Source organism: Elgaria multicarinata, chromosome 11 (assembly GCF_023053635.1).
Source record: "Elgaria multicarinata webbii isolate HBS135686 ecotype San Diego chromosome 11, rElgMul1.1.pri, whole genome shotgun sequence".
In the NCBI taxonomy this organism is placed as follows: Eukaryota; Metazoa; Chordata; class Lepidosauria; order Squamata; family Anguidae; genus Elgaria; species Elgaria multicarinata.
In genome coordinates this window covers 8,259,357-8,272,409 of record NC_086181.1, presented here as the reverse complement: position 1 = coordinate 8,272,409, position 13,053 = coordinate 8,259,357, and the positions used below count along the sequence as shown (strand labels likewise).

At 43.8% G+C, this 13,053-nt stretch overlaps 1 protein-coding gene across 1 annotated transcript; it reads left to right on the top strand.

The window, feature by feature from the left end:
* The first annotated feature begins 1,884 nt into the window (after nucleotides 1-1,884).
* Nucleotides 1,885-11,416, top strand: LOC134406579 (keratin, type I cytoskeletal 15-like). Its single transcript, XM_063138070.1, has 8 exons — nucleotides 1,885-2,516; nucleotides 5,532-5,614; nucleotides 5,930-6,086; nucleotides 6,888-7,049; nucleotides 7,362-7,487; nucleotides 7,809-8,029; nucleotides 10,405-10,430; nucleotides 11,026-11,416. The coding sequence occupies exons 1-8, from the start codon at nucleotides 1,956-1,958 to the stop codon at nucleotides 11,139-11,141; spliced, it is 1,452 nt and encodes a 483-aa protein (XP_062994140.1). The 5' UTR covers nucleotides 1,885-1,955; the 3' UTR covers nucleotides 11,142-11,416.
* The last annotated feature ends 1,637 nt before the right edge of the window (nucleotides 11,417-13,053 follow it).

Here is a 13,053-nt window from a genome sequence, read left to right as displayed (position 1 = left end):
TAATTTTACATGCTCAAAGGCAACCCCACCCACCCAACCTCCACCCCCCCACACATGAATTTCCCTGCAGAGCCGGAACAAGAAGTGGATGCCATGCAAGCAAAGGAACATCTCCCACATCTAAAAAAAACCCCTCCGGCACGCCAGCCAGCATCAGGTCTTGGATGCATGAACAGAGATCTTTGGGGCTCTCCGAATCATGCCACTAGCAGGGAACAGTCCGTACAGACCCGGAAGGATGCTGGCATTGGTTTGCTTTTCACTATACTAAATGCCCTCGGTTCTCTGATTCAAGGGAGAACCTTCCAGTGGGGATGCAGCAACACTCTTGCGTAAGTGTGTATGGGGGCGAGGAGGGTGGGCGTAAGAGCGCCAGACTCCCAAACTGGATTTGTTGGGCCTGTGACTGGAACTGGAGCTAGGTGAACCGCCCAGAGAGCTCCGGCTATTGGGCGGTATAGAAATGTATTAAATAAATAAATAAATAAATAAATAAATAAATAAATAAATAGGCAAAACCATGCCAATGATGGGAGAGAGGTGAAAGTAGGGAATGCTCTAAAACCGCCTCCCCATACCTGCCTTCTTCCAGATGTGTTGGACTGAAACTAGCTAGCTGAGAATGTTGGGGGTTGCAGTCCAACACATCTGGAAGATCCCAAGTTGGGGGAGGCTGTTCTAAAAAAAAAAAAGGAGTTTCCTTCCATCTCAATCCACATAGAGTTGCGCACGAGCACCTTTGTGCACGTGCCCGTTAGGACAAATATTTGGTGCCTGCTTGGAGGGGGAGCCAAGACAGAGTACATTTGGACTGATTCAGTTCTGAGGGGAAGCTCAAAATGTTTGAGCAACATTTCTGGTATGTAATGCACAGTGTCAGACTGTTGTGGTTTTTCCCACCAACCCCACCCACCCATCCACACCACTAACACACACACACACACACATATGCCCTGGCCATTTTTTTTTTAAAGCCTCTTACCACAAGTATTCAGTGCATTTTGACAGCAACTGCTGTCATTGCTTTTTCATTTGGAACATTCATGTGCTTCCTTGAAAAGAAAAGAAAAGAAAAGAAAAGAAAAGAAAAGAAAAGAAAGGGTGAATTGTATGTCCTGCCCTGAAGAAGAAAGAAATGTGGAAGTGATTCAGGATGCAATCTGCTGGGAACGACTCTCACACCAGCCCGGCTGAAATGAAAGGAAACGGCTAGGCAAATAGTGGACTTTTCCCAGTCATTACGAATCGGGCTTGTACAGGGGATGTTCCTCAAGGCGTATGCTTTGCATTTCCTAATAAAGAGCAGTGGAGCGTATTTGCAAAATACTGGTGGGAATAATAGTGATATGTAGGGGTGGGCGGGAATGAAAACAAAAATGAAATATGAATTGGTTGGTAAAAGTTGTGGAAACAGAAGAAGGGAGGGTTAAGGGCAAGGGGAATTTCTGACAGAAATATTTTGTGTTTGTGGCCTGTCTAGAAGTGTGTGTGTGTGTGTGTGTGTGTGTGTGTGTGTGTGTGTGTGTGTGTGTATTTGCAATTAATGCAGAGATAGGATGACGTTTCTTGTGGGTGTTTTCGCCCTTTGGTTGAATGTTTCAAAAATGAAAGGAAAATGCAGTCCCCATGACAGGGCTGTTCGCATCAGGAAAACAAGTCAAATCTCTCCTGAATGAAACTTTTGTCCAACTGAATTTTTAAAAACACTCCCGCAGACACTCACAAAACACAGCCCACTTTGGGACGAGCCGCTACACTTCCAGGCAAGCACATTATTTTTCCTAGCCTCACCTACGAGGGCGTGTTTTGGCAAGGTGTGCTCTTTGGTAGTGGAACAGAACACGCCCTGTGAGGAGTATAAATGGAACCAGGTGATATTACGAAGAGCAGCCTTTTCACACTCAACCAAGCCGAGTAACAGTCTTGCACCTGGACTTCCATTCACTGCTCCCACCATGACTTCAGCCTATTACCAGAGTTCCTCTTCTTCTTATGGTGGTGGCTTGGGTGTTGGGGGTGGCGGCTCCAGCCGCATGTCCTCTGCCCGCATGGGGTCATCCAGCATCCATGGCGGAGGTGGTGGCCGCATCTCTGCCTCTTCTGCTAGGTTAGTATCTTCTGGAGGAGGACTCGGAGGTTACGGATGTGGGATGGGAAGTGGCTTAGGAGGAGGCTACGGCACAGCATTGGTTTCTGGTGGAGGTGGCGGCTTTGGTAGTTGCTTCGGTGGTGGCGTTGGAGGAGGCTTCGGTGGTGGTGCTGGAGGAGGCTTTGGAAGTTATTTCGACTTTGCGGCTGGGGGCGGTGATGGAGGCCTTCTCAGTGGAAATGAGAAGACTACCATGCAAAATCTCAATGACCGTCTGGCGAACTACCTGGATAAGGTGCGAGCCTTGGAGGAGGCAAATTCTGACCTGGAGATCAAGATCCGGGACTGGCACCAGAAGCAGGCTCCTACCTCCCCTGCCAGGGACTACAGCCATTATTTTAAAATCATTGAGGACCTCCGTGACAAGGTAAAGACTATTCAGAAGGGCTTGTGCTGATGATGGGAGTTCCCTTTCTGAAACCTACATCTCAGTGCAGGCTTATATTATTACTTTACGTGGCAAATTTAATCTTCATGTGTCATATTTATTTATTGTTTCTGGTGCTTCTCCCTCATCTTTGTACAGGCACGATTAGATATAGTATCATTGCAAATACAGCATTCTGGAAATAAGTCATTTTTTAAAAAAAGCAGTTCAAATAGAAAGCAAAATAAATATAATCCAATTCCCCCCTCTCTCTTTTTAAAAATAACGGGTTTAAGAAATAATGTAACAAAACAGCAAGGTGATTACAAGTCATTAAAATGAAATCCAATCTAATATGATTACGCTGTTTGTGCCATAGAGAAGCAAAAAAGTAGAAACAGCGACTGTCATTCATTGTGGCAGAGCTGTGTGATGCTAAGAGCCGAATTAGATGAGATGCCATTCACGCAATTAGCAATAGTGTGGACATCTTTTAAAAAAGTAAATAGCAGATGGGCCTGGGGGTGAGCCAGTGGGGGGCAAAGGGTTAAAGCCCCCTCCACCCCACCCACCCAGGGTCTTGATCAAGATCAGGGACCCATGCCTGCTATTATTTTATAATATATATATATATATATATATATATATATATATTATAATTATTATTATAATTTATTTATAAAGCACCATCAATGCACATAGCTAAATTCACGCAATTGTGAATTGCATGAGTGATGTCTCACCTGGTTCAGGCCTAACTTTGTGATTCACCTTTAAGTTAAGTACCTCTGTGTTGGAAAATTGTTACCTCCATGCTAGGAAAAACTTCAACTGAGATCTTAGTGATATAGGGTGGGATATAAATATTTTAAATAAATAAATAAATAATTTCTGCCTGCCAGACTGCTGTTAAAAAGAACAAGAGCAGAGCCTGTAAAGCAGTTGGCAACCCTATTAGTGAACCTATAGTTGCAATCTAAGATACATCTACCATCCTATCCCATAGACTGTGTGTGTGTGTGTGTGTGTGTGTGTGTGTGTGTGTGTGTGTTTGAGAGAGAGAGAGAGGGAGAGAGGGGGGGGGAGAGAGAGAGAGAGAGAGAGAGTACTCAGCCTTGGTTTAAGCCATTCACCTGGAAGTGCTTATCTTTAATTCCAGATTGGGAGGGAGGGAGAGATGGGCGGACTGTGGTTACTCAGAAATGAAGGAAAGCCATTCTGTATATGTTCAGGGGCACTCAATTACTACTTCACAAAATGCAAGGCATCAGGAACTAGTTCCAGAAATGTAGGGCTGATTTGCACATACATCCATGTGCGAATGCACTCACATGCTGTCTTCCATGCTTTCCTTAATGATAAACTAAATGCAATGCAAAATAAATGCAATGCAAATTAAATGCAATGCAAAATAAAATGAGGGCATCTTAAATGCCTCATCCCAATTGATTTCATTGGGCATGCCAGAATTTTGCTGGATGGTGTGAACAAGGTCACTCACTGAGCTGGTTAAAATGTAATGTGAAAGGGGGTTCAACACATTTGGGTCAGTGGGGGCATTTGGAATTTTGAGGGTGTCATGGGTACTTAGGGTGACCATATGGAAAGGAGGACAGGGTTCCTGTATCTTTAACAGTTGCATAGAAAAGGGAATTTCAGCAGGTGTCATTTGTATATATGGAGAACTTGGTGAAATTCCCTCTTCATCACAACAGCTAAAGCTGCAGGAGCTATACTAGAGTGACCAGATTTAAAAGAGGGCAGGGCACCTGCAGCTTTAACTGGTGTGATGAAGACGGAATTTCACCAGGTTCCCCGTATATACACATGACACCTGCTGAAATTTCCTTCATAATACAACTGTTAAAGATACAGGAGCCTTGTCCTCCTTTTCATAGGGTCACCCTATGGGTACTCTCAAAAAACAGCTTCCATGAGGGATTTATTCCTTCACAAAATGGCTGCTATGGTGGGTGTGGCCCATTACAAATCACCCATTTCCTAGAAAGCAAATTGGTGGGACTAAAAGAAAAGAATTTAAGAACAAGGCAACCGTTGGGTCTGAGCTCCAGAACACAAAGCCACTCTTTTGGACCCAAATAGAGATGGTGCTGGAGGGCATCCCTGCACTTTGAGCATACCAGACTCAATGTTAAACAAAATGTTTTTTAAAAAAACATCTTAAAAAATAAAATTAAAATCAGGAGGGGCAGGGAACCTGGCAGGTGTCTAAAAGGTGTCGGCAGGCAGATTCGTGCCCAGAGGTAACACACTGGAGACCACAACATCAAATCATAGTTTAGCATCATGGGGAAAGAGCCCAGGAAAGCCTCAGGCTCCCAGGCTCCCCCTCCTACTGGTACAGCTGCAAGGCAACACATGAAAGCTAGTGCTTCCGGTTTAAATTAAATTCATTTTGCCAGCAAGCTGTGGTTAATCATTATGTTTTGGCCTTAGCTACACCCAAGGTTTATTCCGGGGTCGTCCCGGGGTCGTCCCTGCCTGCTCCCGGGATCCCCTGTGTGTCAGTTACATGAACAGGGATGACCCTGGGACGATCCCGGGATTAACCTTAGGTCTAGCTAAGGCCCCAGTTGAAACAAGCCAACTTCAAACCATAGCCTAAGAAGCTGGTTTGTTTCCACAAACCATAGTTATGATTAACCGCAGTTTCTTAGGGTCAGACATAAAGTGAAACCATGGTTAAATCTGAAGCAGAAACATCCCACCTGCCAGAGCATGAGAGGGGAGGGGAAGCGCATGAGACTAGAGCTTGCTGAGGCTCATCCCTGTAATGTGAAATTATGGTTTAGCTCTCCCACTGCATAATTGAAGATGACAAAAAAAATTTAATTTTGGATCCACTAATCTCCTACCCACTAGAGATGTGCCTTGCATTCAGCATTGTTTCCATCTCTGGCTTCCATTAAAATAACAAATACCTCCTCGGTTAATGAAGCTTTTTTTGGCCAAAACTCATCAGTCATTGTTGCCATTCTTGCCCCCCTTTGGTAGATTCTTGGCACGACCATTGACAATTCGAGGGTCATATTGGAGATTGACAATGCGAGACTAGCTGCTGATGACTTCAGGCTGAAGTAAGTTTATGGTCTCTTTTGTTTTCCAGTCTGCAAAGCCTACTTTTGGAGGAAGGGAGAAAATAATGAAGGAAAAAGGACAGGAGGGGAAAGGAGAGAAAGTAGAAACTGGATCAGTTTGGTGGAGGATATGTTTAAAGTGTCAACTGAAGAAAAGCTGTCTAGAGGGTGGGGTGAAGCAAGACTGAAAGCCAGCTCCGCAAAAGCACATCTCCAGAAATATGGGTGGCAGAATTTATAAAAGACTACTTACCTACAATGTATTTCCACCATCACCCAATCTAAGTTCCTGACTTCTTTCCTTAAAACAAACAGATATGAGAATGAGCTACATCTCCGCCAGGGCGTCGAGGCCGACATCAACGGTCTGCGCAGAGTCTTGGATGAACTCACCCTGTCCAGATCTGACCTGGAGATGCAGATTGAATCTCTGAATGAGGATCTGACCTACCTCAACAAGAACCACGAGGAGGTGAGTGAAGGAAGAAGGTGGGCAGAAAGCCCCAGGCACATTTAGAATTCAGTTTGGGTTCCCCATTATGAGGACTCCAATACATGCACCCTCTTTTTATTATGGGCTCAAGTAGAATAGGTGCATGAACAATAGACAACTGCTCCTAAAAAACACACCTATGTAAGTAATTTTTGTGAACCTCCCAGAGAGTTTCTGCTATTGGGTGGTATAGAAATGAAATGAAATAAGTAAATAAAATACATATTCAGAAGTCCACAAATACAGTCAATGGATCACCAATGGCAACCCCAAAATTTAGCATTAGCAACTAACAGGAAAATATTCTGTATATTCCATTACAGGGATATAAGGTTTTTTAGGTTGAGCTGCAAGCAGGACAGCAGGGGAGTGGTCTTTCTAAACGATGGTAGGCTATACTTTGTGACAATACGCAGCATAACTGCTGTGGCTCAGGGTTGCTAAAAACTCACTCTCTCTTTCACACACACAAACACACACACACAGCACCATTCTTTCCCTGGGGGAAAAAACCTTCACTGGGCTTTGGGTACAATTACTTTCCCTCTGTGGAGCTAGATGTGAGAAAGCCAGGCCTTGCTGGCTATCAGAAATTATATTTGGCTACCAAGCCCAGCCTGCCTCAAATGCACAATGTCATTTGCTTTTGTTACTGTGAAAGATGTTGCCTACACTCAACATCAAGGCTTTCAAGAACTGCTTACAGATAGCTGAAAAGATGCAATACATTGCCATTTGAGGAAATCCTTAAACTGTTGTCTCAATTCTTGTCCCATCAAGTTAATGAAAGAGTTCAGTACGCAGCTGACCGGACAGGTCAATGTCGAGATGGATGCCGCGCCTGGAGTTGACCTCACCAAAGTTTTGACTGACATGAGAGAACAATACGAACAACTGGCTGACAAGAATCGCAGAGATGCTGAAGCCCAGTTCCTTATCCAGGTAGGCTCTGCTTTCCCAATGTTCCTGGGGACTGTAATCGAATGAGAAATTAGATTCCTCCTCCCTCCTCCTCACAGGAGTCCAGATAGTCCTGTAAAAGTGGGGGTGGGGTACTATTAAAGCTGCCATCCCAAACTGCAATACCTGGAGTTAAGTAGACATCCACAGGATTGCACTGTCAGTCTGTAATGTAGCAATGCCCCAGTGGGACCCGTTAAGTATTCCTGATGTGATTTCTTTCCTTTTCATACTAAACTTCTGAGACATTTCCCAGCCAACATGTCCCTTGCTTTTTGATCCTCCTTCCTCCAGACTGAAGAATTGAACCGTGAAGTTGCCACCCACACCCAACAGATACAGACCAGCAAGAGCGAGATTTCAGAACTGAGGCGCACAGTACAGAGTTTGGAGATTGAATTGCAGTCACAGCTTAGCATGGTAAGTTGCTGCGTCCTTGAATGAAACAGATGGACACATGAAGACATAAGAATTGCCATGCTAGGATGTGTGCAATGACATCAGATGGCCACCCAAATGTCTTGGAAACATTGGGCAAGATGGAAATACCAATCCAACCACACCATTTTTAGTTGTTAGTATGAGTAACCACACTTTCATGAGAGCTATAGAAGCAAGTTGCTTTTAAAATCAAAACACTAATTCTCCACATTCTGATCGAGGTTACATTCCATAATTGTCATCACATGTAGCCATTCAGATTCCTAGATCCTTTGATTTTTTTCCCCCCTCCCCAACTAGAAAGCTGGCTTGGAATCCAACTTGGCAGAGACAGAAGGACGTTATTGTGCTCAGCTGGCTCAAATCCAGAACTTGATCTCTGGCGTGGAAGAGCAGTTGGCCGAGCTGAGGGCCGACATGGAGCGCCAGAACCATGAATACAAGATGCTCATGGACATCAAGACACGCTTGGAACAGGAAATCGCCACCTACCGCAACCTGTTGGAGGGTCAGGACTCAAAGTAAGCAAACTGGACAATAAAACTGAATCAGCCAAAGAAAAGACATTCTGAAGGCCTCATAACCCATTGGGTCTTTTAGGTGTGCATGTAAGATCTATTTTGTTGTACACCTTTAAGTGTAAAGTGTGAATGTGATAGGCAGATATTTGAAAACATAAGTGTCATCATACATGTGCACTCTCAGAGAGGCAGGATTGGCTGCTGCTCCTTTTGAGCATCCAGTTCAGCCAACTGCTGTGGTGATATTGGTAGGCCTCTTAAGAGTCCCATTTGTAAGATCCATGTTAATATCATTTTGGGGGTGGGGGATAGTTCGATGAATGCGCATTTCAGGTTAATTTAATCCCTTAAAAACTGAAAAGTAGCATGCCTGTTGTTCAAAAGACACAGATAGGAAAATCTGTGTCAATAGAATGGAACATCAGAAGTGACTTTCACTCAACAATAATATGAAGTGGGATCAACCAATAGCAGATTGTGGTTTGGAAGGCAGGTGGGAAATATTGGGAGAATAATCTAAGGCTGCAATCATGTATCAACTTGGGAGTAAATCCCATTAACCCCCCTCCCATATTAGTGAACCATGGGCAATTATTTCATGAACTGAAATGGACAAAGTGACATACTATTTTTATATAAACAGAAAATGTCAAGAGAATGAGAGTTGTTATTGTGAGCCTTCACAATACAGCATGTGATCAAATGTGTTTGTGCACTATAGCTCATTACGTGAATATGGTATTCTTCATCTTTATTCTGTTAAACATACACACACAGGCCTTATCTACACCAAGCAGGATATTGCACTATGGAAGTGGTATGAAAGCGGTATATAAAACGCAGGAGGCACACCAAGCAGGATATTAGCTCTGTGAAAGCGGTATATGGTATGGCCCCAACAGTTGTCAGTGCACTTCAATACTGCTATAAAGCAGTAGTGTGGCTCCTGCCTTTTATATACCACTTTCATACCACTTTCATAGTGCTATATCCTGCTTGGTGTAGATGAGGCCTCTCTCTCTCTCTCTAAAGGATTTTAAATACTAATAATCAATCAATCAATGCTTTTATGGATACTGATGGTAATTGCTAAAGGCCATTCTCTGTATTCTCTGCCTCTTAGGCCAGTTCATATGCCTGCCTGGTACACAATAGCTGTGGGAAAACTGCATTTAGAAAAACACCCTTTCGCATACAAGATCTCTGACTGCAACCAGCTGGTTGTGTGCTTCCATTTCCATGTGCAGGATTCAGTTGTTGGCACAACATTGTAAATGCCACTTTTTGAAAATTAGGGTGGAGGGTATAATTCACCTCTCATTTGCAGGACAGTTCAGGCAGATCAGGGCAAGCAATGCTAAGGACTCCAGTATGAAGGTTCAGCATATAATAATAAATTGATGCACATGGATATGTGTTCCCTAATTTGAGATGTCAGAGAAATCTGTAACTGAATCAAATTTGTTTAGATTTCTATGAATCTAACCTGTGGATTCTGCAGCAGACCAGCCTTTTCCGAGTTGCAAGCATTCCATAGACTTGAGAACTGTTTGTTGCTGTTTATAATAATAATAATAATAATAATAATAATAATAATAATAATAATAATATATTTATTTATTTCTTACCCTCCTCTCCCTTTGGATCGAGGTTTAAGGTTTTTCTCCTCCAGAATTTAATGCAAATTTTGTCATAGAAAAATACATGGCTGTGCATTTGTGAGGATTTGCTGTTACATTTTCAAAATCTGCCTGACAATTCACAAAACAGAGAGAGTATATTTTACAAAATCCGAACATCCCTATAGGGTGACCATACGGAAAGGAGGACAGGGCTCCTGTACCTTTAACAGTTGTGCTGAAGAAGAAATTTCAGCAGCTGTCATTTGTATGCATGTAGCACCTGATGAAATTCCCTCTTCATCACAACAGTTACAGGAGTCCTGCCCTCTTTTGTATCTGGTCAAGAGGGCAGGGGTCCTGCCGCTTTAACTGTTGTGATGAAGAGGGAATTTCACCCGGGCCTGCCTGCATGCAAATAACACTTGTTGAAATCCACCTTTCTATACAACTGTTAAAGATACAGGAGCCCTGTCCTCCTTTCCATATGGTCACCCTAATACATACCCTTACTCTATCTTATTGTAGAACTTTAGTGAAATGAGTGTTACATTATTTAGAATGATGAATTGGGAGGTGTTTCAGGGGTCAGATATCCCAACAGCCAGCCATAGCTCAAAGCATCCACCCTGTTGTTGTGCCTGAGGAAAAATGACTAAGGACAGAATCACTAAAGTCAGAAGCTCCCTTGGATAAGTCAGTCCATGGTTCCATCGCAGCGTTGTTAACTGTTCCTTCATTTTTGCTTTGTTACAGGCTGTCAGGATGGTCTTCAAAAGACGGTAAGGAAGACTTCAGTTGAACTTGAAATATAGCTTGGATGCAGGATGTGGGCAACATTGGCTTGGCTTAGGGCTAAGCAGCACACCACATTGAAGATACACTTTGCCGCTGAATGTTCCTTTTTCTTTTAAATTAGCAGATTGGGAGTGGGGGTGGGATCAGGTTTGGGAGAACCAAGGATGCAGGTGGGGTTGTGAATGGGGCCATTGATTTGAGAACTGAAATGACGTCCTCCTACCTCCCTAGATTGGGGCTATGATGCAGGGGGAAAGGCGGGCAGCTTCCCCCTTTGGGCTACAATCCTGACAAAAATGGCCGCCTTCCCAAGTTGCAATTTGTTGAGGGAGGGAAGCTGTCACTGGCATAGTGTGTCGCTTCTCCCTACGCCGTAAGCCTTCTGCTCTGCTTGTTTCTCAAGAAGGCTGTCCAGGGTGAATAAAATGGTGAATAATATGTCATGCAGTTTAAGGAATTAGAAACTGATGAGAAAATATATATGATATGAGGGGTTATGATGAACCTTGATGATAAGGCTTGTGATCCAGGGGCCTCCTGGCCTTCTTTATTCACCTGGTCTTCCTCCCTTTATCACAGGATCCTACGGTGGGGGTAGCACCACCATCTCCTTTGGTGGTGGCAGCAGCGGCGGTGGCGGTGGCAGCAGTATCACAACCAGCTCCAGCACCAAAGTCCGTTCCGGCCAGTACTGAATCTCCTGAGGACCGATGCTCTGGTTCTGAAAACTGCACGCATATGCGGGAAGGATCCTCCTGTGCTTGTCGCCTTATGAGAAAGCACTGAGCATTTTCGGCATGCTCACAAATGGCTAAGAGAAACCTCCCTCCACTTGCACGTGTGTGCCTCGGCTTGGCCACCTCCTTAATGGCATCCTCTTAGAAGCTTTGCCTCGCTCTTCACAGCAGATGCAACTTTCTGTAACGCTTTCGATAATAAACGTTCCCTTTGGGCTTTTTTTGCAAATAAATATGTGTTGGGTTGTTTGTTATTTGCTCTTTTAGACTGACAAAGCTGGACATGGTGCAACAGCACCCTCCCACCCATGTTCCCCAGCAACTGGTGCACACAGGCTTACTGCCTCGAATACTGGAGGTAGCACGCAACCATCAGGGCTAGTAGCCATTGAATAGCCTTCTGCTCCAGGAATTTATCCAACCCCCTTTTAACGCCATCCAAATTGGTGGCTGTTACTACATCTTGTGGTAGTGAATTCCATAATTAAACTATGCACTGTGTGAATTAGTACTTCATTTTATTTCTCCTGAATCTCCCACCAATCAGTTTCATGGGATGACCCCAGGTTCTAGTAAGTTGAGAGAGGGAGGAAAATGTCTCCCTATCCACACTCTCCACAACATGCATAATATTGAACACTTCTATCATGTCTCCCCTTTAGCCTCCTTTTTTCCAAGCTAAATAATCAGTTGTCATAATCTTCCCTCGTAGGGGAGATGCTCCAGCCCCTTAATCATTTTAGTTGCCCTTTCCTGCACTTTTTCCAACTTTGTAACATCTTCTTCTTTTTTTAGGTTTGGTGACCAGAACTGTACACAGTCTTCTAAGCGTGGTCACACCATAGATTTGTATAAAGGCAGTATGATACTGGCAGTTTTATTCTCAATTCCTTTTCTAATACTGCCTAACATGGAGTTTGCCTTCTTAACAGTGGCTGCACAAAAAGGAGGACAAGGTGGCCACCCCAAGGGGGCATGCTGACCACCATGCCCAGCTCCCAAGGGGGCATGCCTACCCAAACATGGCCTTGGTTAAATGTCCGATTTCACAGCACATAGTTAAGACAAACCTGTGCTACGTAACATCTTAATGTTAAAATCACTGAAATAAAGAACAAGTGAGGGACTGCAGCCTCTTCACATCTGTTCACCTGACTCTAGCAAGTGCAAGCCTCTCCTGTCAAGGATAACTATGCGCTCACAGAACCTGGCTTTGTGGATCATGCAGCCAGCAGGTGCTCTCCAGAAAGATGCTTTCAGAGAGAACAAGATCCAGACACACTCAAACAAGTCAAGCCAAGCTACACTATGTTGGGACAATTCTGGGACAAGGCAATACTTTGCAACCAACCAGACATAACAGTAACAAAAAAGAAAAACACATGTACCTAATTGACATAGCAATACCTAATAAAAAAAATGTTGCAGAAAAGGAAGAGGAAAAGAGAGGAAAATATACACCACTGGCTATGGAAGTTAAAGAACTATGGCAACAGGGAAAAGTTACAATTATTCTGTTAGTCACATCTGGCACCAGCATCACATCAATAATTTTTTTAGAAAAAACTAGGCCTACAAAAACACATCCACACCAACATCCAGAAAGCAGTCATACTTAAAACATGCTCAATAGATAAGAAATTTCTGAAGCAGTAAAAGACAGCATGACTTGGCAAAGCTGGTCACGTTCATCTAGAAAAAAACACCACAAGCAAGAAAAGGGACATAATAATAATAATGTTATTATTATTACATAATAATGTCTCTGCAGAGGCCACCAGTGAAGGAGGAAGCAGCAGCCAGGCACCTCTCCACCGTGCCTGGGTCCAGCTCCAGCTGAGAGCCCCCTCCCTCCTGCTACCAACTGTCT

What these genes read in the sequence shown, in the direction of transcription:
- LOC134406579 (XM_063138070.1), top strand. Translation starts at nt 1,956, where the DNA reads ATGACTTCAGCCTATTACCAGAGTTCCTCTTCTTCTTATGGTGGTGGC. An exon ending in GCTGATGACTTCAGGCTGAA is followed by an intron (nt 5,615 to 5,929) that starts GTAAGTTTATGG and finishes TAAAACAAACAG; the next exon opens with ATATGAGAATGAGCTACATC. An exon ending in TCAACAAGAACCACGAGGAG is followed by an intron (nt 6,087 to 6,887) that starts GTGAGTGAAGGA and finishes TGTCCCATCAAG; the next exon opens with TTAATGAAAGAGTTCAGTAC.